Raw genomic sequence first — 27,158 nt, forward strand, 5'->3', positions numbered from 1 at the left:
GTACTTCTGGCAGTTACATAGTGAATGTTGTGCCAATAATGCAACCTGCATTACCTAGGTCAGTGCTGTCCAACTGGTGGCATTCGGGCCGAATATGGCCGGCGGCCCACATCCGCTTTCCCAGACAATTTTTTGGGGAGCATATTCACTAAATTGAAGTTAAATTGCCATGCATGGTACATATCTTGTCCCCGGGCATCTGCAGACTCGTGCAATCACTTACCGGCTACCGCTGCCAGGATTCAACTTCAGTTTCTTTATCGTAAGTCTTATTCCTATGATGCCCTGCAGTGGTGCACGTAATTCACATTCCACTAGTGGGCATCATAGAAATAAGACTGATAGAAAAACTGAAGTTGAATCATAGCGGCAAGAGCCAGTGAGCGATTGCATGACTCTGCAGATGCCAGGGACACTCGGGGTGGTGGTGGGGGGGCGTGAGTTGGGAACGTATGTGGAAGGTTAGTAATTACAGCCACCGCTTTGGCAGGGGACACATGGTGGCAGATACTAGGGGGGTGTAAGTAATTGCAACCACTGTTCTGGCGGGAGGATACTTGGCGGCAAACACTGGGGGGGGGGGGGGGGGACAGGAGCTCAGTAATTGCAACAACCGCTCTGGCAGGGGGACACATGCCAGGGTAGGAGTATGACTCTAGTATAAGCCGAGACCCCCACCCACACAAAAACATGGCTTATACTTGAGTATATATGGTATTTAAGGACTGCCCTTTCTCCTGCTAGATACTACAACTTTGTTTGCTTCCAGACCTGAAGACATCCTGTGATCTGTTTCTTGATCCCGAACCTGTACCTGCTAATCTATTGCTGAACCAGTTATCTTGTCTTGACTCTGCAACTTGCATGTCCACTTTGTACTGTGTCTTTATCTGACTGCCAGTGGCATATCTAAGGAGCTTGGGGCCCCGGTGTAAGTTTTACATGGGCCCCCAAGCACTCTATTGATATGGAGCCCCAAAACCTACCAAGGGCAGCTGTGGTGCCAGAGAGGTGTATTTAGAGCAAGGAAACAGTTTGGTGGATTACCACTATGCTACGCACATATAGAGGTGTTTATTACTAGCATAGCATCAAAAAAACTAAAAAGATGGATAAAGGATGGCCCTAGTGGGTCCTTCTGATGCAGGGGCCCTGGTGCAGTCGCAACCTCTCCACCCCCTATTGCTACGCCACTGGTATCTGCTTACCTTTTGCCGAACCTGTTACTCAATCCCGACTTGCTTCTTGCCTGCGCCCTTGGTACCATAGCCCATTGTATAGATTTGTAATGTATGTAAATATTCTGTATATATAGTTAGCTTACTGCCAGTAATCCTAACACAACCAACAGTGTTCACTGAACACTATCACTCACTGTATCTATTTTTAACTGTGGTCTCCTACTAACACCTCTGGGACATCTTAGCAGCATGCACAGTTCAGCTGGCCAGAAGTTGGGTTCACAGACTCATCAGCATTTGCGGTCTGCACAATCATGTTCTGGTGTGAGAAGGACATTCTTGAGGAGGCGTTGCATAAGATGCTAATGGTAAAAACAGAAGACATAGTAGAGAAGGCAAGCCAAAGGTCTGGAACTTCAATCACAGAGGATTCGATTTCTTTTATGCATGTCCTGCAGAATAGTAGGATAGAATGGGCTCTGCTAAAGTTTCCCTCTATTACATCCAACAGACAAGAACAGGGACTGGCAGCTGGTTTACATAATGCACTGTCTGCTGCACACCAAGAGGTGGAAAAGCAGTTCATAAATATAACAACCCTATTCATTTACTCCTCTTTGGGACACTGATTGTTGCACCAAACATGTGTACAGCCAAACATACAATAAAACCTCTGACAAATAAACTAAGGTTCCATCAGGGCATACAACCCATAGGAAAACCAGATCTGACATAGCAGCTCATCCTGGCCAGAAAAGGCTGGCTGGGCTAATAGACTGTTGTTTCATGCTTATTCACAGTCACCAGACTATGAATGTGTATTCTTGGCTTAGTCAAACTTATTAACAACAACAATAACAGTCATAATAAAGCGTTACAGGCTATTGTTAGCAAACCTTTCAAACAGCAATGGGTTATGAGGTTAGCCAGGATTGAACCTAAAGTGAAAAATGTCAGGTGTAATAATCCAGCTCCTTGTTTGTCTGCTTGTTGCAAATTCTGAGTTCCTCACACTGAAACGCCTTTGAATGAAGTACGTGACTCCGGTTGTTTGGGGAATTGCTGATGCTGAAATCAGCATTACTGTTTGCTCAGCAGAAACCATGGAGTTTCTTTGGTGCGGCTCAGAGCAGTTCCCATTGGAAAGGAGCCATTTGTATGATTACTGAGCTCAAGTCCTCTGCCAGCTACTCGGAACAACTAAGGAATGTTTTCTAAGGGTCAGAAGCTGTACTCCTTACGGTTACCCCGCTCTGGAGGAAACACAAAAACGTCTACTTGGATCTAAAATAGAACAACATTTGAGGGTTCATACAAATATGGAATTAAAAGAATAAGGCAGATTGACTGTCTAATGATAATAAATGTTTTGAAAATGTGGATGTTTTTCACAAATACTTCAGACACTTTGCAGATTTGTGTACATTACCACACACACACACACACACACCACACACACCACACACCACACACCACACACCACACACCACACACCACACACCACACACACACACACACACACACACACACCTAAATTATGCTGTGCTGCTGTGAGGTTTTTTCCGTGCATGAGGTTTTTTCTACTATACTCATTTTTTTTTATTTTTTTTAGTTTTTAAAATGGACAGTACCAAAATCCCCCCGTCCCCCTCCCCTCATCACCATCCAACCCAATCTGTTGCACTGGGTTACTATGGTCAATGGCAGAGAGAGAGGCCAGAGGTTGTGCAAAAAACATGTTGTGGGACTATAACAGAAGCTGTACCTTTCTTCAGGGAATGGAAATTTGCATTTAAGTGTGAACAAGCCCATTGACTTAAAGGGAACCTGTAGAAAGAAGGATATGGAGGCTGCCATATTTATTTCCTTTGAAACCATGCAAATTGCTTGGCTGTCCTGCTGATCATCTGCCTCTAATACTTTTCACCATAGACCGTGAATAAGCATGCAGCAGATCAGATGTTTCTGACTGAAGTTTGACTGTATTAGCTGCATGCTTCTTTCAGGTGTGTGATTCAAACACTACTGATGCATGATAGATCCTGGCAGGATACCAGGCAACTGTTAATGTTTAAAAGAAAAATACCGTAAATATGTCAGCCTTCATATCCCTCTCACTTTAGGGCCCTTCAAAAGTACAAATGCTTCACATGCAGGAAAAGGCATGCAGTTTTGACAAGTGTGAACACTACCTTAAAATAAACTGCGAGGAGGATACCAATAAAGCTAATTTACATGACAAATTCACCCAGCTAAGCATTTGGAAATTGTTTTCTATTTTCATGCCCATACATTTTTATACATATACATATCTGTGCCAACATGTATTTTCTCATGCCCATTGACCTCAATGCATTTGGTGAAATGAGTTTCCATGTGCCCATTCATTTTCATCAATATTCTTAATTTGTGTGAAAATGTGACCTCTTCACAAAAAACTATGGTGACAAAAAATAGCCAAAATCGCTCATCACTAATTACAGATGATCATTAGCTCTTGAATACGCTAGTAAGTTATACATAAGGATTTATTTATAATGTTACAAGGTATTTATAAGGTTAAAGGACACTGGGAAATACAGGTGATCCATCTACTCTGGACTGGAATTTCTTTTGTAGTAGATAGATACGCCAATAATACTAACCTTACAGTAATCCTCGAGTAGTTCGATAGTAGTTAGTATAGTTCGATATAATCTACACAAGAATTTGAAATTTTTGCCACCTCAAAAGCAGACAATTTAAAAAAAATGCAGAAATATTTCTGAACTGTCACTACTACCACTGGGACCCTTCCCAGTTCAGCCATTGCCTTGTCCCCACAGGTAAAACACTTCTGCTATACTGCTGCTCAATAGGAAATAATGGAAACGACACACCAAGAGTTTGCAATCAAAAGACACTCTAGTGCCCACAACACTGCCATTTGACCTGATGAAGCGGACTTGACCTGCGAAAAGCATAGTCTTCTGTGTCTTAACATGCAGATTTATGCAGCTGGAAAATAGACCAATCAAATCTTGCTAAGGTGGAATTCAATTGGTCCATTTTAAAACTACATAATCAACAGCTTATTCATATCTCATTGACCATCCCCATGTCCAGCATAACGGTACTCCACAAATTTGCATGTTTCCAATAATGCCCTCCAATCCACATACAATGTGTTATGATCATGTCTGCAGCGTTTACTGCTGGCTGCAGTGGTATTGCAAACCAAGCAGTTCTAATGTCATTACATGCATTTGCTTGCATAGTTTGGTTTGCACTTAAACTAGTTGCTGATTCCATCTGCAGTCGCTCTGAAGTTAATGACAGTTTAATATGCTTTTGTGTAAACAAACATTGTCTGCTGCAGTGGAGGGGCGGTCCCTTTCCTGCAGGCTGCATATCATTGTCTGCCTTTTCCTGCTATCAGCCTGTGATTAATTACCATTCACTTGTGTGGGAATCTGCAGGTCTGCTCCCATTGGATGACCTCAGTATAAAGAACTGCTTCCTGCAATGCCTCATGGGCTACCATAGTCTCAGATTCTATCTGTTACTCTGCTCGTGCCCCACCTCGTTCCTGGTCCGTGTGGACTGCGCTGACTCCTGCGAAGGGGTCAGCGAGTCCTCCTAGTTCTGCTCTTGTTCTAGAAGTTGTTACTTGCTTGTCTTGTGTCATATATTGGTTCATCGCCAATATATACGCATACTTGCGCATTTTGTTATTTTCCTTGTATTCGTGTTACATTGATACATCAGTGTCGCTGATATATACGTACACGAACTGTTTATATCCTGTGTTCCGTTAGTCAGCGTTCCAGCACGCTGAGCTAGTTATCCTGTTCCTGGTCCTGTTTGTGGATTGCGTTCATCTCTGCGAAGAGATAGCGAATCCTTCTGAGTCCTGTTCCCTGTATTACTCCAGTCTTAGTCAGAGTTCCTGCTTATGTCATATATCGGTTCATTGCCGATATATACATATGTTAGTCAGACGTTACAAATAGTTTCATTGATAGCTGTAATTGTAATACGCTAGGAAATCATACTTATTGTATATTTATCTGTGTTACGTTCATCTATCTTGATCCTGCTATTTCCTGACTATCCTGTCCTGTCTTTGTGAGGCACGCCATTGCTGCAAACGCATTGGCTGCCTCATTCCAGTCTGTTTTATTGTGGACGCTTGCTGTCACTAAGTAGTGGCTAGTTAAGCAAGCGTTCATTCTGTGTACCTGTCCTGATCTCCTCAGTCCTGGTTTATGCGCTCAGCGCTACTTTGCGCTGAGACGTTATTACGAAAGTGTTGTTTGTGGCTGTTCGGATCTGCACCGGCTCTGTGCACCACAATCTCCTATTGGAGTCAGTCCTCTCCTCCACTAAACTGGGGATATCCTGATTCCTTGTGCTAGTGTGTGTACCTCCTTCACGTCAGCTTATGTGTTGCATGCTGACTGTGGAGAATACACCTCCAAGCTTAACATTATGGTAGCCCCATTACCAATCCCCATTGTGGGGGGGGGGGTTCCCAGCAAAAATGACACTGTTTGTTATGGTTCCTGTTCCTTTAAGAAATTTGAGAGACTCAATTCTGAAACAGAAAATGAGTTTTTTTCTGAATGTACCAGGTTCCTGGCCAATCCCGAGCTCCAGGCTACTCCTGTTTCAACGTGGGCCCCCCAGCTAGTTTATGTTTTATTTAAGGGAAGATTGTTTCAGTGGGCCTACGATGTCTTGGATCATACCAATTTAAAAGAGAGACCACTGGAATTTCTAGCGTTTGTGATCCATAACTGGCTGCGCAAAACCGATTTGCCTAGCCCTTTTGATAAGCTCCTGGCAGCTTGTCAATCAGCTGCTCCTTCTACTGCCTACAAAAATAATCAGCAAGCAGATAATTGTTCTGATAACTTTTCTTCTGCTAAGGCAGCAGGGTCTAAAGCCAAACGTAAACGCTCCAAAAGAAAAGCGTTACAATCAGCGGAGTCGTTGCCCTTGGCGACTGCGCATCAGATCTGTAATGAGACTACGCCAGTAGCAGATAATGAAATTCAGTCACCATTCAGGGGAGTCAAATGGACCTATGAAACTACTAATGAACTTTCATTGCTAGCCAGGGAAAATAAAAGTTCTTGTTTAAATGAATTATCTGAATATGATTATGAAGATATATTACAGAGTATTGAACAGATCAATTTATTCGTGCAGCAAGGGAAATTTGCATACACTACAGTTCAACACTTGCTACAGGTATTGGAGATCCTTAGGAATAAGAAATCGGCCAATCACCTGCTAAATAACCCAATGTATGTTTCTGCCACTAACACATTTGCAAACTATGATCAGCCGGAATGCTCAGCTGTTAAATATGCATGGGATCCTCCGTTTGAGAAAGGAGAGATGGAAGCCCTGGTCTATGAATGGAAGAAAGATGCAAGTTCTTTTTGTCAGTTTTACAGTGCAAAAAGTGAATTAGTATTGAATGCATGCATTAAGTCTGCCTATAACCTAATAAAGACTGGTGTGTGTGGGTATGACTTTGTGGCTCCATTGATCGATGTGTGGAAGATGATTTTGGACGATTTTTATGCGATTCAATCAGTTGATACCAGGGAAGACACACTGTCAATTGGAGACTGTCCCACTTCTCCAGTTACTGAGTCCCTGCCATGTCTTGTGAATGTTCCTGTAACTCCACCCTGTACCATGGATAACTCAGTGTTACTTCCCAGTAAAACAGAAGCCACTGATACTTTCTTAACTTTGCCCTGCACAAATTTCTCAGCAGAGAATCCAGAGGTCCTGCCGACTTCTGAGTCCAGCCTAGCCAGTACTCATGAGTCTTTGTTCAGTGAAACAGACATTAGAAAATCTTTGCCTGCTTCTGCAAACACTTCTATAGAATTTACCTGTGTTAATAAAGTTCAACTCCTGTCTGATCCAGCAGATGCCAATAGATGCACTACATTAGTTTCTGAGTCCCAGCAATCCTGTCTAGAAATCTCAGAACCCCAGCATCTGAATTTTCCAATTTTACAATTGAATAGTGCTTCAGATGCACAAATTTTGTGTCTTGATCTTCCTGTCTCTACACCTCGCTCTAGTTTCGTGAATAGCTCAGAGCATCTGCTATGTGAACCTGAAATCGTAGAATTATTACCTTGTTCAGAAAATGTTCCAGTGAATTTGCCCTGTACCATGAATTGTGCAGTAGATTTCTCCAATGAAACTCAGGTCACAGAATCATTATGCTGTCCAGCAGGTGCTTCCATGGTTTTGCCCTGCAATATGGACTGTTCAGTGATCCTGTCCAGTGAAGCTGTGGTCACAGAGTCTTATGCTTCACCCAGTACTTTGGATACTTTAAACCCTCTAGCAGAAGAGTCTGAGGCACTGCTTACCTCAGTTGGTGTTGCAGTAATATTCACTTGTCTAGCAGCTGTTTTGGAATTACAGTCTGCTCTAATAAAACTTGATGAATTTCTGCCCAGCGAAGCAGAAGCCATTGAAATATTGTCCTCGTCAGCAAGTGTGTTAGATACCTTGCCCTGTACACAGTCTGATTTAACCCATGTTGTTGAGTCCCTCTTCAGTGTTGTAACAGCCGAGGAACTCCAGCCCTGTCCTCTGAATGTTTCAAAAGTCTTGCCCTGTAACATGGATAATTCTGACTCGCTGGAAAAAATAATAGAAATCTCAGAATTTCAGTCCGGGTTAATGAGTGTTTCTGAAACCCAGCCCTGTATCCTGGAAAATTCTGGTTCTCTGGCCGGTGGGGCAGAAGTTCCGGAGTCCCCTTTCTGTCCAGTGAGTTACTCAGTTTTGCCTAGTTCAGTGGGGATTGCTGCACTACTGACTTGTTTTGCAGCCCTTCATGAGCTCCAATCCAGTGTATTTGATGAGTCTCTGTCTAGTCCAGAAGAAGTTATGGGAACCCTGTCTAGTTCGGTGCATACATCAGAAGATTTGTCCTGTCTTGTAAATGCCCCTGAACATGATTTGTTAATAACCTTGCTGGAATCAGAGACATCTAAGTCTGATCCTGCATGTTTTAGTGAGAATCCAGTAACCGTGAAGTCTAGTCATGATGATTTTTTTTTTGCCCAGTCCTGGTTTCGGTCCTACCTTGACTGACTTTGAGGTTCGCAGTTCCTTGACATGCCCAGAAGTCTCTCTTGTGCCGGTGTGCCCAGATGTGCTTCGTATGCCAGAGTGCCCAAGTGTGTCTGTGTTGGCGTGCTCACACGCTTCCCTAGTGGAGACATGTTCTGATGTTGCCGGTTGGCCTGCATGCCAGGAGATGGTTCTGGTCCCTAAAAGCCCTGATCTTGATGTTTGTCCTTGTGACCCTGACTCTAGAGTTGCCCTGGGTTCCATAGGGGTTCTTGATGGTTCTCCATGTGAGCCTAAGGGGCGTTCTGACCTGTGGGGATCTCTTTGGAGCTTCCAAGTGTTCTGGGAGATCTCTGAGGAAACTTGTCCTGGTACCTTGGACTGGTTCAACGGTGGGTTTTGTGTTGGTAGGGACAGTTCCGGTGGGCATTGCAAAGGCTTTGGCGTTTTTGGACAGTCCCGGGAAGGCGGTGGGTATCGCTCAGAGAGTTTCTGGGGTTTTTTTTCTGGAAGTCGTGGTTCTGATGGGTATCACACTGAGGCTTGTAGTGCTGACGGGCATGGTTCTGTAGGTTCTGGTTCTGATGGGTCCAGTCTTGTGGGGACTGATTCTGGAATTTGGTCTTGCCGGGCTGTCCCGGTCATCATGAATTATCAGTCAGATTGTTTTGTTGGGAATTTCAGTTTTGAAAAGCGTCTGGTATCCGCTTTTAAGGGGGGGGGCTAATGTTATGATCATGTCTGCAGCGTTTACTGCTGGCTGCAGTGGTATTGCAAACCAAGCAGTTCTAATGTCATTACATGCATTTGCTTGCATAGTTTGGTTTGCACTTAAACTAGTTGCTGATTCCATCTGCAGTCACTCTGAAGTTAATGACAGTTTAATATGCTTTTGTGTAAACAAACATTGTCTGCTGCAGTGGAGGGGCGGTCCCTTTCCTGCAGGCTGCATATCATTGTCTGCCTTTTCCTGCTATCAGCCTGTGATTAATTACCATTCACTTGTGTGGGAATCTGCAGGTCTGCTCCCATTGGATGACCTCAGTATAAAGAACTGCTTCCTGCAATGCCTCATGGGCTACCATAGTCTCAGATTCTATCTGTTACTCTGCTCGTGCCCCACCTCGTTCCTGGTCCGTGTGGACTGCGCTGACTCCTGCGAAGGGGTCAGCGAGTCCTCCTAGTTCTGCTCTTGTTCTAGAAGTTGTTACTTGCTTGTCTTGTGTCATATATTGGTTCATCACCAATATATACGCATACTTGCGCATTTTGTTATTTTCCTTGTATTCGTGTTACGTTGATACATCAGTGTCGCTGATATATACGTACACGAACTGTTTATATCCTGTGTTCCGTTAGTCAGCGTTCCAGCACGCTGAGCTAGTTATCCTGTTCCTGGTCCTGTTTGTGGATTGCGTTCATCTCTGCGAAGAGATAGCGAATCCTTCTGAGTCCTGTTCCCTGTATTACTCCAGTCTTAGTCAGAGTTCCTGCTTATGTCATATATCGGTTCATTGCCGATATATACATATGTTAGTCAGACGTTACAAATAGTTTCATTGATAGCTGTAATTGTAATACGCTAGGAAATTATACTTATTGTATATTTATCTGTGTTACGTTCATCTATCTTGATCCTGCTATTTCCTGACTATCCTGTCCTGTCTTTGTGAGGCACGCCATTGCTGCAAACGCATTGGCTGCCTCATTCCAGTCTGTTTTATTGTGGACGCTTGCTGTCACTAAGTAGTGGCTAGTTAAGCAAGCGTTCATTCTGTCTACCTGTCCTGATCTCCTCAGTCCTGGTTTATGCGCTCAGCGCTACTTTGCGCTGAGACGTTATTACGAAAGTGTTGTTTGTGGCTGTTCAGATCTGCACCGGCTCTGTGCACCACAATCTCCTATTGGAGTCAGTCCTCTCCTCCACTAAACTGGGGATATCCTGATTCCTTGTGCTAGTGTGTGTACCTCCTTCACATCAGCTTATGTGTTGCATGCTGACTGTGGAGAATACACCTCCAAGCTTAACACAATGTCCCCTCTGCTACTGCTGTATAGGTTTCTTTGCCTCTCACTTTTATTTAATTTAGCAATATCTCCAATACGCAGTGGGTTTCCCCCACCACTTTGTTGTATTTTGCTGCTGTAGATGGCCTCCAGAGGCCTGAATAAATACACCCGAACGTTTCCTCATTATCCTCAAACCAAATGAGTCATATTCCCTATTCTTTCTTAAATAGGTTCAGTAAACTAGCTCTAATTAAAACTTTCCAAGGGCAAACTTAACTTGTGAGTCACTTATTACATTTTGCTGTTTAGCCTTCAATTCCCAGAAGATAAAAAATTATATATTTCTTTTAGAATAAATTCTCGAAGCTGCATCCACCCATCACTTCCTAATTAATGCATTAGTCAGCAAACTGGTTTCATTTCACAAGTACCTTGTTCAATACAACTTAACCACTTGCCGACCGCACGCTTATACCGTGCGTCGGCAAAGTGGCAGCTGCAGGACCAGCGACGCAGTACTGCGTCGCCAGCTGCAGGCTGATTAATCAGGAAGCAGCCGCTCGCACGAGCGGCTTCCTGTCAAATCACGGCAGGGGGCTCCGTGAATAGCCTGCGGGCCGCCGATGGCGGCTCGCAGGCTAAATGTAAACACAAGCGGAAATAATCCGCTTTGTTTACATTGTACGGCGCTGCTGCGCAGCAGCGCCGTAAGGCAGATCGGCGATCCCCGGCCAATCAGCGGCTGGGGATCGCCGCCATGTGACAGGGGACGTCCTGTCACTGGCTGCACAGGACGGATAGTGTCCTGTGCAGCCTCGATCGCCGGGAGGGGGGGAGCAGGTAGGAGAGGGAGGGGGGGAATTTTGCCGCGAAGGGGGGCTTTGAGGTGCCCCCCCCCGCAACACCCAGGCAGGCAGGAGAGATCAGACCCCCCCTGCACATCATCCCCATAGGGGGGAAAAAAGGGGGGCAATCTGATCTCTCTGCCTGCAACCTGATCTGTGCTGGGGGCTGCACAGCCCACCCAGCACAGATCACTCAAAACAGCGCTGGTCCTTAAGGGGGGGTAAAGGGTGGGTCATCAAGTGGTTAAAGAAGAGACATCATATTTTCACACAGAAACAGTGAGTATTTAGGCCCGATTAACATTAGAGTTAAAAAACGGTCCGTTTCCGGATTGGAAGGGAACAGATCGTAACGGAAGGGAATGGATCCAATGTTAACCTATGGATCCGTTCACATCTGTCCATTGAAACGGATATGTACCGCGCGATCTGCAGAACGGACCGCACTTTTCCTGCAGCACCAATTTTCCAGACCTATGAGCCCAGCAGAATCGAAGCTGAAGAGCTGCATTTGGGGCACTGACAAAACGGAAACTTCCTTCACACTAGTAAAGAAATGGACCGTTCTAAATAGAAAAATACATTTTGTTGATGGGGGTCGGGGGGGGGGGGGGGTATTGGGGGATGTGGGGAAACGGAACTGAAGCAGCGGAACAGAAATGGAGTGAAAACAGATCCGATTGACCGGTGAACAGATCCATTTTCACGGATCAATTTGCTATTCCAACGCAAGTGTGAACCAGGCCTTATAAAGCATGAGAATGAGAATGAGGATAGTGGCCCAACAATGCAGACAGCAACCGCTACCTAATGTCTACCGTGCTGCAGAGATCAGGTTAGATCAGGTTAGACCCATATTACCAAATGCTTGTTGCCTCCTCCTTTCTCATTGTACCCATGAAGTCATACTCATTGCATATCTATTACAAGAGGAATGAAAGCTCAAAGTTTGTGCGACTGCATGATCGGATTATGAATAAAGTATACATGATGAAATTTAATAAAGAGGCCAGACAACCCTCTGAGTCAGAAGGCGAATAACTAAAAAAAAAGGTGTGTCTACCAGAGGTCCTCAAGTCTTGGTGACCTCTCATTTGATGTTTTCACGTACACTTTACCAGTATCAATGCTCTTTTTATGCTATATTTTGTACCATAAGATGTTCGTTCCTATACTGTTAAGCCTTTAAAAACAGAAAAAGGACGGATAACTTTCCAAAGTTCTACTACAGATCGTTTTAAAGGATCTAATAGAGAAATTAATCTAAGTGACGGGTGCGGCCAGGAAGGGATATTCCACCCACTCCTTAAACTTTGGTAGAACTAGTGGTAACTTCCCAGGAAGTTTTGTTTCCTTTCCTCTCAATCAAAACAACTGTCATCATGTTCAACTTGAAAAACATCAGTCTTTTTTTGACATTCGTAACGGTGTGTATATATATATATATATATATATATATATATATATATATATATATATATATATATATATATATATATATATATATACATATATATACTATAAAATAAACATGAAAGAGGATGTCCAATGCCATGAGACCTATGTTCAACTTTTACATCACAGAAAAAGCAAACTTGAACTAATCTAGCTTTCACTCGCTCATCTCTGTCATGTAGTAGTTAAGGGTTTGCATATTTTCATGCTTGGCAGGACATTATAGCAAACTTTCCCGGGTATTAAGAAAAAAACAGCGTTGGCAATGTTCTACATAACATGGTTTATAAGCCACTTCAACTCTTTAATTCAAACAACTTCACAAAAGGTGTGACATCTAAGTGAGATGCAAGCAAGTACTGCAGAGTGTATTGTATCTGTGTCATGGAGACTGCCATCTTGTTCTCTTACAGTTCTGAATATAGCATTGTCTGCATCTGACATCTTTTTTTGAAACATGGAGACGGCTTGGTTTTGTTTTATGTCTTTCTGACTGATTCCAGAATGGGATGTCTTGAGACCATGCAGTACAATGAATTCTCAAATCTACCAAGACGTTTTTGAAATAAAACATGTAGTCCAGTGTTGGAAAACTCTGTCTCAGCAACAGATATTGGAAACTCCAACAGTATAATGACCAAAACCCCACAGCACCAAAGAAAAGAATTAGAACAAAAAATGAGAATATTCTGAAATGGCGTTCTATGAGCATGTTTTATGCACTGCATGCAAAACACACGTTCAAGGTGCAGCATACTTTTTATTGATGGTATACTTCACTGTATGCAACGCTCATATTTTCCCGTTCCATTGCATTGCGTTTCTGCTTTTACAGGCAATGCAACACCCACTGCAACCTAACCTAACTTAAAGAGGAACTCCAGTGAAAATAATGTAATAAAAAAGTGCTTCATTTTTACAATAATTCTGTATAAATGATTTAGTCAGTGTTTGCCCATTGTAAAATATTTTAAATCCCCGATTTATATTCTGACATTTATCACATGGTGACATTTTTACTGCTGGCAAGTGATGTAGCTGCTGCTTGCTGTTTTGGCAGTTGGAAACCGCTGTAAACAGCTATTTCCCACAATGCAACAGGGTTCCCAGACAGGAAACTGCCAAGAGTGCGTACTCAGAATTTCTTTGTGGGAGGGATTTCACCACAATATCAGTCATACAGCGCCCCCTGATGGTCTGTTTGTATAAAGGAATAGATTTCTCATGTAAAAGGGGGTATCAGCTACTGATTGGGATAAAGTTAAATTCTTGGTCGGAGTTTCTCTTTAAATAAATTGTGACTGCAGTGATACTTATCTTTCCAACTGGAAATGGGACTATAAGTTATGATTGGAATCTGGATGCAAGAATAATACTGATGATCGAGCTTAACTAAGGTCTTAACCCTTCCCTATTATACTAAAAACTATAATAAGTCTGGGCCAGTTTATTTAATAAAGGTATTTATTAATAATCACTTACTAATTTTCATTCATTGTTTCTAAAAGCCCACATAGTATATCATTGGTAATTACAACCCAACACTACTCAGACAAGTACAAAACTATTTTCAAGAATGACAGGATGTAAATTTGCCATTATTTTTTCTCACCTGTTTCATTTTAGTCCCAACCATAGAAGCGCTTGTATCAATCACAAATACCACATTCTTTGGTAGAGGAGGGAGATCAGTGGGTGCAAAGTAATGCACAAAGTATCCATTTAATACCTGCAAGAAATCAGAAATGCAATATTAGCAATTAGTATGATTAAATGATTATCTACTATGGCTAAAGCTGGGTACAAAGAATGTCGCATAGCAGAAATCAGGTCTCAATTCCTCATTGAGCAGCAATATGACATATAGGGTAAAACGGCCTTGGGGGGTGGGGTGGGGGTCGGGTAGCGGTGGGGTTGGGGGGTTCCCTGTTTCCAACTTTGGGAGCATCCTCCCCCCCCCCCCCCCCAACTCCCCCACCCAACGAAGGCTGTTTTCCCTATATGTTGCTGCTCAAACAATATCTTGCTATGGGAAGTGTTGTCGTTTGCATTTCAGGAGCCTTTTATGCTTTATGGTGAGCATAGCTTGGAATGATATGAACTGACATATTGGGCATGATTCACAAAGCTTTTTCACTTTAATTATGTTACATTTTTAAGCTCCCACAGAGCAAAAACATCATATAATTAAGGCAAGAAAAGTAATATTCACATGAAGTTAATTAGGAGCAACTTACTTTGAGTGATTATTTTGCTTGTAAATATGCTGAAAGGTTATTTTTATTAATTAGGTGATAAATGTCATGTATGAGAAGTTTTGTGAATAGAGCCCATTGGGCTTGATTCACTAAAGCGTGCTAAGCGTTAGCACGCCAGTGAAAAGCCCCTTAGCGCATGCAAAGTGACTTTGCATGCGCTAATATGCACGCAAAAGTTTGCATGAGCAAAGTTTAGCACTGTGTGGTGCGTGCGAAACGTCGCACCGTTCGTGTACTTAACACGCGCACCCGTGCAACGTTTTGCATGCACCACGCAGCGCTAAACTTTGCATGCGATCAGTACCAGCTTTAGACGTGCAAACTACTTAGCACCCTAGTTTGCACGTCCAAAGCTTTTAGGCGTGCTAACTAGGTTAGCACCCTTTAGTGAATCGAGGCCATTGTCAGACAGTTGCTTCTTTGCCTTCTCTCGCCATTGAAAATGGTGTTTTTTTTGTTTGTTTGTGTGTTTTTTTATTGTGTTATGTGCATGTTCACCTCAGTGTGAAACTAGCTTGTATGTTCTTAGTACTTATCTGGAAATAAGTTCAACATTTTGTTTCAGCAGAGCATTCAATTCTAGTATTTGTATAGTGTTTCCCAATACCAAGCAAATAGTTGGTAAGCACAGGTGTGAGCACCATTAGCAATGCAGTTAGCACCAGCAAGGCAACAAGTGGGTGCTAGACCTTAATGGAAAGGCCTGATAAACCATCATCAACTCAGCATGTCTTGCCTGGAATACATACATTTTTCCACTGTCACAAATAGTTGAAAATAATAAACATATTCTGAAGCAGGAAAATCATTTGTCAGAATGTAACTGGCACACGCTTTACTAAAACCTGTCCTGGGAATTCCATCTACAGTAAGTGGAAGCTACAGAAATGAACTGAAATGTATCTCCATGCACCACCCACTGATCATCAGTATCAATAATATTCTAAACATGTCCTTTCTGATTGAGGTGTCTTCAATAGTCAGCCCATTTTAATAAAGCAATGGAAACTAAATGCTTTCAAAATAAATGTGATGGGTCTAATGACATGAAAATATGGTGGCTTGTTCAACCTGCTCATGCAAGCTGGCCTGTGCTGGAAAATATGTAACATAGCTTGGTGAACAAGTACCTGTACATCGCCAACACTGAGCTCTCTTCTCACATCATATCGGAGCACAAGTTCACCAAGATTACCAGTTTTAGTGATCTTTGCTTGCTGGAGCACATCGGGAGTAAATTTTATGGTTACGAAGTTGTCTGTCTGGTTGATAACTGTTGAAGGAGGAGGGCTTCTTTCATCTGTTACAGAAAAAAGACAAACATTTAGCACTCAAGAAACAACATTACACATGTCCACAACATCTCCAATGGCAACATAACCATACTGTAAGTTATACTGAAAAATGATTTGCATATACATTATGTTGACGATTTATGAAAGTAGGTCAGGTGATTCCTGGGGTCTGCTGTCAGAGATATTGTAATTTACTGAGAAAACCTGGATAGGATTAATTACCAACTGTATATTTAGTGTGTAGGATTTTTCAACCCTATGCAGGTCCTAGCAGATCTTAGTGTGAGGTGCTTGGAGATGCAGTAAGGCCTTGTTCACATTGCGTTCTGTCGCGTGACCGTTAGCTTTGGGGGGTTTTTGATGCATCTTTTTTTTTTATTCCCGGCGCTTGGGTGCTAAGCGGTTTTCTAAGCGTATTTCCCGAGCGGTTTTGTAATTCACTCCCTGACTCAAGTCAGGACATGAACTCTTTGACCCGGGGGGGGGGGGGGGGGGGGGAGGAGGGCTCAGGGCTCATACACACTAAGGGAGTTTTTCAAAATCACCCTAAGAACGCTTGTGCAATGATTCTCTATGACAGAGTTCGCATCTGAGCGGTTCGTTTCCAATCCGCTCAGAGAAGCAATGCATGGGCCATTTTTGAGGCGATTCCGCTTCTATGGAAGCTATAGGAAAAAAAAACGCAAAAACTCTCACAAAATCCATTGTATTTATTCATTTCCAGGTCAAAGAGTTCTCTTCCTGACTTGTGTCAGGGAGTGAATTACAAAACCGCCACCCAAGCACTGGGAATCGGAAAAAAAAAGACTCGTCAAAAAACACGCAATGCTAACGGCCACGCGAACGGAATGCAATGTGAACAAGGCCAAAGTAAATTAGTGTTTGTGTGATTTCAGATTCTTATATATGTTACGGCCGGCGGCTTCATATCATTAACTAAACTAACTTTTTGCAACATTTGGCCAGAGACGGCCAGAAAACACATTAATCTTGCGAGGGGAAACATTCCATTCCTCACATTGGCCGCAGTGCAGCGGCCAGTTCGCACTTTGGCCGGCCAGAACCCGAAGTGGCCGGCCAGAACGCAAAGCGGCCACACTTCGGGTTCTGGCCGTAACATATACAAGAAACCCTGAGCATTGTAAAAACAGTTCACTGGGAACAATGGGGTTGAGTCACTATGGCAGCATTCACACAAATTCTGCATTTGATTTTCTGCGTTTTCCCGCTGACTTTTTCATGCATATCTATCAAGTTAATTTCCATGAGAATGTATCTAATTAACTTGTGGGTTGGGTACACATTAATTGATAGATAGCGAATGTGTTTCCCATAGATGCATGTAGAGGCATCTCTTTGGACTCCAAATGCACCATTGGAGCAGGAACTGCGCCATCCAATCCAGTTGGCCGTTGGTGATCCAGATCGATGTGAACCAAGCCTAAGGGTGCATACACACATGTAATTTTGATTGGCCAATCGCCTGCTAAATTTACCACCTCCATGTAGTATGAAGGCCAACAGATTTTGAATTCTATGGAGAAAAGTAGGTTAGCTCTCATACTACATGGAAAGGGTAAAATTGGGCAGTCATTGGCCAATCAAAATAGGATGTGCATATGCACCATAAGTGGTCAATGTGGAGTAAGGTGTAGAGATTGGCAAAGAGATACTAATAAGGCTTGTTTGAATACAAGGTCCATTAGGCTTGCACGAAGTTTTCATGCAAGCTGAAATTATCTGCCGCTCACTTACCATTCCTAGTGGGAAGTAAATGAGCAATTTGCCACCACTTTTGAAATTAGCACCTTAGATTGCCATATCTGAATTTTCAGCAATTAATGGTAACTATGTAAGATACTCAGGACTGATTATTTTCTAGTACTAATATATTGTAGTGCAGTCAGGGCCGGATTTGTACTTTTTACCCCCCAAGGCCACTATCACCAGCTGCCCGCGGTCCGACAGCATCCTAACCCCCCCCCCCCCCCCACCCTGCAACATGGCAGGGATTAGATTGTAGGCTCTTCTGAGGACAGTTATTGATTAGAATGGCAGGGATTCAGTTGTAAGCTCCTTGGCGAGTAGCACATTTGGTGAGTGACAGGCGACTCAGAGATCACTGTAAGTGCCCATTCGCTGCCCCTTCATCCCCCGAGTGCTAGATCCGGCTGTTTGTAGCCACCCGATGTTATGTGCAAACTCTGTGTAGCAAGACAAATGTTTGGCAGGCTAACTGCTACTACCTCCCTGCTGCCCACAGACCGCCCCCTTGCTTCCCTGGTGCCCTAGGCCATGGCCTATGCGGCCTTGCCTGAAATCCGGCCATGAGTGCAGTTTCAGCATACTGAACGATCATGCAGATAAATATGGGGGGGGGGTCCCTATTCTCAAAATGTTTATCAAAGGTTTTTTTTTTTCACTTTTCTTTCTTAGCCCTCCTGGCGGTCTATTAAAAACCGCCAGGGGCAGCGCAGCCGGTTTTTTGTAATTTTTAAAAAAAAATCATGTAGTGAGCCTAGGGCTTGCTACATGACAGCTGCTGTGCAGCGACATCCCCCTACCCTCTTCGACGGGGCAGGATGACGTCATCGGGAGTCCCGAACCACCCCTCTGCGCTGCCTGGCGCTGATAGGCCAGGCTGCGCAAGGGGCCTAGGGGGGGGGGGGCGGCGCGGCGGATAGCGGTGAATCGGTGTGGAGCGGCGGTGATCGGTGTGCTCACGCAGCTAGCAAAGTGCTAGCTGCGTGCAGCAAAAAAAAAAATTGTGCAAATCGGTGCAGCAGGGCCTGAGAAAACCTCCTGCGCGGCTTACCCCGAACTACGTTCAGGGTTACCGCCAGGAAGGTTAAAGGAAAAATCAGGCAAAACAAAATGTAAAATCAGCTTTACTCACCTGGGGCTTTCTCCAGCCCCTTTGCAGCCGACTGTCCAGCGCTGACCGCACCGCTCTCCACTGCCGTCCCAGGCTCCCCGCACGCTGTTCAGGCCGACCTCGATGTCATCCTTACTGCGCCTGCGCAGTACACCGCAGACAACGTGGCCATGACTGACAATGGCGCTTCCCCCAGCTGCAGATTTTACAGCTGTTACTTTTAAGCCTCGTACACACGCCTGACTTAACTTGGCTGAGAGGCGGTTGTTATCGGCGTGGGTTCAGCAGCCGCAACCTCCATCCCTTGAGCGATCTGCCGGTCAGAGATACTCACCCCCAGTGACGCCGATCCCATTGTTTGCACCACTCCCCCTTCTGCTCTGTGCCATCACGCACGTGTTGCTCGTTGTCCTCATGCCCCCCCTCCCCTGCATATCACCAAAGCACATCGTCAGCTACACAGCTGACACACAAGTGTGAAGCCATGTCCAGGGACGTCACCCAAGGGCATCAGATCCTGATCCGCGACGGGCAACATCCGTTAGAAGTGTGTATGCGGACTTAGTTTCAAAGCTACTCAAGTTCTCTGAAATATTGTGCTTTACAGTTTATATCTGTAATGGAAATGTTGCAATTTGTACTGCCCAGGTTGCAGGATAGGTTACAGTGGGGGAGATGTAAATATAGGCATGGTTATGGGCAAAAATGAGAATGGGAATAGTAGGAATGAGTATAGATATTGTATACAGCAGTAACTGTATACTAAAAAAAAAAAAAGGTGGTGGTGAAATATTAAATAAAGCCTTAATGATTAGTGTTAAATGAAAGGTTACACCTCATACTGATTAGATTGTGAGGGACAGTTAGTGACAAGACAATATTCTCTGTACAGCGCAGTACAGTAATATGTCGGCACTATATAAATAATAAAATATAATAATACAGCATTCTCCTGTCTGCCTGAAAGCACTTGAGTCTTTGGGTGGTGGAACAGTGGCATATACTTTTGGGTAAGATGGGAGTCATCATTAACATAAGCAGTCATCCTCCAGATCCACAGCGTGGAAGGAGTTCTAACGTATGTATAGGGATAGCATAGCACTTTCCATTACTTCTGTCAGTCTCCATTTACAGTGCAAGTCCATTGTGTTTATCAGCAATCAAGGATGGTGGCTAGATTCCTTCCTCTGCTCACTTAATCACATAAATCTTGATTACTGAGGGCAGAGGAAAGACTATGATGCCTGTGTCCTTCAGCAGTTTGCATTCATGTATAATTAATGACTACATGTTAGAGAGATTGAAATGATGGTCAAATCAGTGTGACAGACAAAATAAACGTTTGCTGTAAACATACCATGCCTATGGATGCAATAAAACTTCTGTTTTTTAAAACTTTGTCCTACTTTAAAAGCTGTCATTGGAGCAGTGTCTGCCAATCAGCATTTAACAACCACCTCATAGATCAAACACCTGAACTCAACACCCACTATGCAATATACAGTATAAGATTTTGCAACATGGCAAGTCTGACTTGTCAGGCCAAATGCAAATATGGCTTAGAACGAGTCAGCTGACACAATTGCCAAGAGGGGGCAGTCCCTTTTGCCTCAACACTGTAAAAAGTCTTGTAGATGACAATTTGTGCATCATGGGTCCAGGAGCTTGAGCCCTGGACCTGTGACAAACGAATGCAGGTCTCTTCTACATTTGATTGCGCATGATCTCATCTTTGACAATAAATGTCTTTAGTGGCTACTAAGGTTTATATTTTTTGCTTCAGAGGTGCATGTACTTAGAGAACCTCACATAACCTCTGGTGCATTTACTGATAAGAGGAGGCTCTATAAGCATCAATACACGATGCGTTTCTGCCGCTCGATTCTCCGCTCTATCGTTTTTGCCGCTCGATTCTGCAGACAATTCTCTTATCTTCCGCTTTTCCTTATCTTTTTCTATTCACTTCTATGTGAAATCGAGCGGCGAAACGATTGAGCGGGAGATCGGACATGTCGGAAATTATCCATCGAGTCATCTATCTGCCACAGAAACGAACCATTTATTCCTAGCATTTAACATCAAGAGAGACCTATCTCTTTGTAGACTACATTGTACATGGCAGCTTATTATTATTTGTTTATTTATTTTTTTAAGTATTTATATAGCGCTGACATCTTCTGTAGTGCTTTACAGAGTATATTGTCTTGTCACTTAACTGTCCCTCAGAAGGGCTCACAATCTAATCCTTGAGTTAGGAATTGTCCAGTAATCTCAAAGCAGAAGCAGAACTCCTTGGAGTGTGTAAGAAGCTGAAAGAGCTTAAAAAGCACTCTTACTAAAATGTTGTGCAAAACAGAAGCCTTCTTAAAACAGAAAGTATTTGCGATCATTCAGGTTGGAGTGAGCTTTGAGGTATCCCACAATGCATCACTGCTGAACATGCAAATCATCTCTACCATTCCCATAAGCAGTGGGCGTACAGTAATTATATTACCCTAAGGACTGCTGAAATGAAGCCCTTAAATGACCCATTGATTTGATATTTTTGTTGGACAGGACAGCCAAGATTGACTGCTCCTGGCGATCATCGTCTTGCTGAAAATACTTCATTTTCTTAGCAAATTATCTTTAAAGGAATCTGTTACAGTAGATTAGATTTCTGATAGCTCAGCAATGGCATTGACATCTGGCAGTTAATACAGAGGCTTTATTCAATGCTGCAACATCACATCTTTGGCCATTTAGCCAATTACTTTGTACTGTTTCTGCAGACGTTGCTCTGCAGTGTTTGCTGGCTAATCTGATCCTGGTAAGTCTGGCTACAGGGCCTTGTAAATGAGGAAAAATTCTAGTGGCATTTTCCGATCTCGGTAAATACAGCTGCAAAAGTCACCAAAAATGTCAGAGAGAGACCACCAAATTTCCAATAAAACATTGTGCCAATCAATGAAATTGAGAGGGGGGTTGACTGGTTAAAGTAGAGTGGGGTATTTTCTGCAGTTTAAGGAACACAGGGAAGACAACCATTTAATGTACACCTTTCTTGGGGTCCCCTAGTGTTGCATATGCTGGTTATACTCTCTTCAGAGGTAGAACATGACATGCTGAATGACTGTGCTAAAAAATAATGAGTAAACTTTTTATTTCCAGCCACCACCATGCATAGAGGTAAAGGATCTGCCTGTGAGGTCCGAGCGGCAGAATACCGAGACCCGGGCTGCAGCTCGGATTTCCGGGACTCGGCGAGCCACTGACGTAACTGGAACGCAAGGTGGTGCTCAGATCCCATTGGACAGGCAGAGGACGCGCTCTCTGTACGCGCTCCGCCGATGTAAACAGTAGCCACGTGTCTGCCTGCGTGTCAGCTGACTAGCTGACACGCTGAATGCTTATTGGCTTATTTTCAACTCTGCTTTAGGCCTCTTGCACACTGCAAGTGATTCCGATTCAGATTCCGCTTTTTAATCTGTTTTTACATCCGATTCAGATTCAGATTTGCAGTGTGCAGGGAGCAAACTGCAAATCTGAATCTGAAGTAAAAACTGATTAAAAAGCGGAATCTGAATCGGAATCACTTGCAGTGTGCAAGAGGCCTTATGTTGATTGGTTAATCCTTGTATTTAAACTTAGTGAGCACTCCCAGTCGTCGCCCATGATAGCATTAGCTTTAGCTTGCTGGGTGTGCGCTCACTGACTGATTCTTGCTGCTGACCACTGCCTTGTATCCTGACCACGTTTAACCTCTGACTGATTCTTGCTGCTGACCACTGCCTTGTATCCTGACCACGTTTAACCTCTGATTCCTGCTGCTGACCACTGCCTTGTATCCTGATTACGCTTATCTCTACTGGGTTACCTGTTGCCAACCTTGCTTCTGTACCTGGATTACGCCTGCTAGCTGCCTGGATTAACCTCTACTTTGGACACGGACTTGCATGAATGCTGCTTGAACCAACATTGGCTTCTTTACAGACCACGTTATCTCTGGAAAGTGTAATGGAAGTGAGAAAAGAGAAATCGGCACTAGTTGCTGCTGGCAGACTCTGTAGGGTTCAGTTGTGGATGGTTCAATGTGCCTCCGGACAACTTGTAGCAATAGAACCAATGTGGTAGAGAAGCAGAATCCGGGCACCAGTGAACTGCAATTTCCACGCTTTATTTCATCCCCACATAAAGACTGATACAGGTGCACAGGGCTGGTCTAACCTGCAGGGTGTATTGTAGAATTGTGTTAGGTAGGAGTTTTGCGCAGGTGTTACGGGCTGGGGTATAGGTCAGTCATATGGGCATACAGCCTGACCTATAGTCATTGACCAGACAAGCCTGGCACTGCCTTTGTTACAGGAGGCTGTGAGTTCCATTGTGGGGCTTTCTAATTTAGTTAACGGATTTTTTTATGTGTCTCTCAAGATTTCAACAGCAGTTACACACAATAACACACTTTCAGAGCCCTGTGTGCAGAAATAATTTCAGTGGTAAAAAAACGAGCTGTCTGCTTGAAAACTTAGGCCTTGTCTAGTATCTACAAGTTGTCAGGGTAATTTATTTTATTTATTTATTATTATTTATTTATTGTATTTATAAAGCGCCAACACATTCTGTAGCGCTGGGTAATCCGAATAACATATTTTCATCATAGTGCCCCTTTAAGTTTTCTGGGATTTAGACAATTTTACATAATGAGTTAAACTTGCTATATACATGCAACACCAGTATTTACTTAAGCAGCATATAATTAATTACACACACACACACACACACACACAGCGCAACTCGCAGACAGTGCACAGTGCATGCATTGCTAGTATTAATGTGCCTTATACAAACGGCATAATGCACACTATAGAAGCAATGCAGGTATTGTGTACAGAATGTGAGTCCAACTATGTGCACAGTGTGTAAATACCAGTAAAATTGATGTGCGCTGACTGCACATAGCACTTTTATCAGCATTTAATAAATCAACCCAAATGTAGCCAAGTTACCATCAGTAAAACCATCCAGTAGCAGATTACAGTGTACATACTGACTCTGAAACAACATGTTAAAAATGTGGTAAAATCAATCATGTAAGTGTACTGAATTATTTCAGAGCCTCAAAGTCACAAAGTTAAGTATAATTACACTAACACTGTGTGCAACTAAACAAGGGTAGACTTGGTATTTGCATGATGTAACATCTTGACATATCTGCATTTCCTGACTCCAGCCCAGTTCCTCTGTTTAGACTGATAAGGCAGCCAACAACTGCCCATTGTAGCATGTTTACAGTACTGTGTCTTTTAAGGTGTAGTGTTTCTTCCCTGTGATAAGTGCAGAGGAAGTGTACTGGTTCACTGAAAACTGGAATATCTCTAGCCATGTCTGTTATTGGATCTGCTTGAAAGCTCACTACAGTTTTTTTCATAAAAGCACACAATTCTTTTATCGCTGGGAATAATTAAATTGTCTGGTGATTTTAAAGGTCTTTGATTGGCTGCCAGAAAGATAATGCAAACAAGGAGTAATAAAAACAGCCACCGTTATAAAGCGAGGACATATCTGATTGCTTATTTTGTCATGTATTTATTTATCCCGCTTTTGATGCCAGCTGAAAACACAAAGACCTACAGATGCAAATAACTTCCTGCCAGTTATGAGTCTGGGTAAGACAAAGTTGTACTTCTGTTCCAAATAAAAAGCTAAATATACACAGTCCAGTGTTCTCCCAATATGAACGATACATTGATCTAGTCTTTACTGAATATCAGCTATGACTATATCTAGTAGCTATTATATGTCCCTTATTCTGACATTATAATGGTTAGGGGTTTAGGCTAAACATCACTGTGAAGGTGGGTTTACATACCAATATACAGCAATATATAGGTATAGGAAGCACTTACAATGCTGAAACCAGGATAATTGGTGTAAAATGTGGCATTCTGAATTATGCAGACAAGACAACAAGACAAATAACATTTTCCATGCATCCTGAACAATTTTTATGGCAGTTGTGGCTGAAATTTTAGTTGGTCTACCTGAGTGTGGTTTGGTTTCAACAGAACCCATAATGTTCCACTTTTAATTAGAGTTTGAACACTACGGATTGGCATTCTCAATTCCTTGGATATTTTCTTATATCGCTTTCCTATTTTATAGAGTTCAACTACCTTTTCCCGAAGATCCTTTGACTTTTCTTTTGCTTTCCTCATGACTTAGAATAAAAAAAAACAAAAAAAAAAAAAACATCAGTGCAGCACTGGATGCTGGATGAAAGATGTCAGGGTCTGTCAGGAGTCCAGAAACGCACTGACCATTTAAACATAACCACTAATTACAAGCAAACAGATCGCAAGTGAAGATGGTTACCTTTAGTAGCCATTAAAACCAGTTTGTATCATGCAAGTTATTGGACCAAATCACAAGGGTATATAAACTTTTGATCAGGGTCATTTGGGTAGTTTGTGTAGTGACATAAACACAGACAATAAAAGTGTCAGGATCTCTCCTGTTGCATGTTCTGTTGCTTGCAGTGGAGCTGCAACTGGGCAGTTCTGACTTCTCTGCTTGCATTCGGTTGTGCATTCGCAATGAGACTCATTGTCATTTGCAATCGCTCTGCAGTTCGGGGCAGCTTAGGATGCTGTCATCATTCCACCTATTGCTTGCTGCAGCTGAGATAGCCCTGGATTTCCTGCATTCATGTTGTTACATAATACTGCATGTATTTCTTATGAAGGTCCTTTGCATTCACAGTCAGCTAGCAGATCAGACTAACTCAGGATTGAGTGATTACCATTCAGCTGTGTGGAAGTTTGCATGCCTGCACTCATTGGCTGAGGGCCACATAAAAGTCTTCCTCCCATTTCAGACTCCACCCGACATAGCGGTCAGTACGCTGGTCTGCTGGGCTCTTTGTCACTCTGTAATAGATCTGTTAATGTAGTTCAATGCGATCTTATTACTTGTGCTTTAGCTAGTTTCTTGATAAATATATATGCAGACTTGCTAATATATATATATCCGTTAGTTGAGCCGTTTGTTATTTATCTGCATTATTGTGTATTGCCTTGTTTCCATGCCTCATGGACGTTTGCTGCATCCGCGGTGGGTCAGTGAAGTCCATTATCCTGATAGCTTGGATTCTGCCATCACCACGTTGGTGACTGGTAGTATTCCTGCTACTCTAGTTTCTGTGAACGTAACTATAGGCTGCGGTTGCTATTAGTTACGTTCTTTCCTGTAGTCTTGCCTGTGTAGATGCTTGCTGGTGACGGATTGTTAACCTGCTTGCTCTGCTTCTGTGGATGTGACTGTGAGCGGTGGTTGCTACTGGTTACGCTCCAGTCTGTAGTCCTGTCTTGTATCTGTCTGAATGCTTGCTATCGCTAGGGCAACGCTTAGTCTTGCTAGCGTTCTGTCTGTCTGTTCGTTCTTTGTCTGGTTACTCAGACCATAGGCAGCGCAATATCACACTGCACTGCCATTGTGTGTTATTTGTAGCGATATCGGAAGCCCAGAGCTGTAGTTGCTCTGGACAACCTGTGTAGCCTCTTCCATTATCCAGCTGCTTAGCCTTGTTGCGCTGGGTGGTCAGAAAGTATGACCCCCCCCCCCGGCATTACAAAATGGCTTCAGCCAACCACTAACCATGAGTGGAAGAACCATTTTTGTGTTATTTATATGCTATGAAAAATGGTTAAGAAATCATAAATTCTGCCAGGGTATATAAACGTATGAGCACACAGTGCCTGCAGCTAAAAGTAACAATAACAATAATATTTATATAGCGCTTTTCTCCCTGGGGACTCAAAGCGCTGTGACCCTGCATTATGCAGTCTCAAAGGCTAGGGAAAAGAGGTGAGTTTTTAGCCTTTTTTTAAAGCTGTCCAGAGAGGGAGCCTCTCGTACTGATTGTGGAAGTGAGTTTCATAGAGTAGGGGGCTGCATAGGAAAAGGCCCGAGCACCAAATGTTAAGTGTATCCTGGGAATAACCAGCTTCATCTTGTTGGCAGAGCGGAGGGTGCATGGAGGGGCATAAAGTTCCAATAGATCTGCTATGTATTTGGGTCCCATGTGGTGTAGAGCCTTGAATGTCAGCAGGCAGATCTTAAAATTGATTCTCCATTTTACTGGCAACCAGTGAAGAGTTTGCAGT

The 27,158-nt window shown here is 43.2% G+C and overlaps 1 protein-coding gene across 1 annotated transcript in view; it reads right to left on the reverse strand.

Moving 5' to 3' along the window:
- Window positions 1-27,158, reverse strand: part of ITIH5 (inter-alpha-trypsin inhibitor heavy chain 5) — an 87,033-nt gene that overhangs the window by 32,438 nt on the left and 27,437 nt on the right. The window contains exons 6-7 of the mRNA XM_068276054.1: window positions 15,978-16,147; window positions 14,202-14,318 (exon numbers count right to left, since the gene is read on the reverse strand). Of these exons, the coding sequence (XP_068132155.1) occupies window positions 14,202-14,318; window positions 15,978-16,147 (287 nt within the window). The remainder of the gene's footprint in view (window positions 1-14,201; window positions 14,319-15,977; window positions 16,148-27,158) is intronic.

The sequence above is a fragment of the Hyperolius riggenbachi genome, chromosome 3, assembly GCF_040937935.1.
Source record: "Hyperolius riggenbachi isolate aHypRig1 chromosome 3, aHypRig1.pri, whole genome shotgun sequence".
NCBI lineage: Eukaryota > Metazoa > Chordata > Amphibia > Anura > Hyperoliidae > Hyperolius > Hyperolius riggenbachi.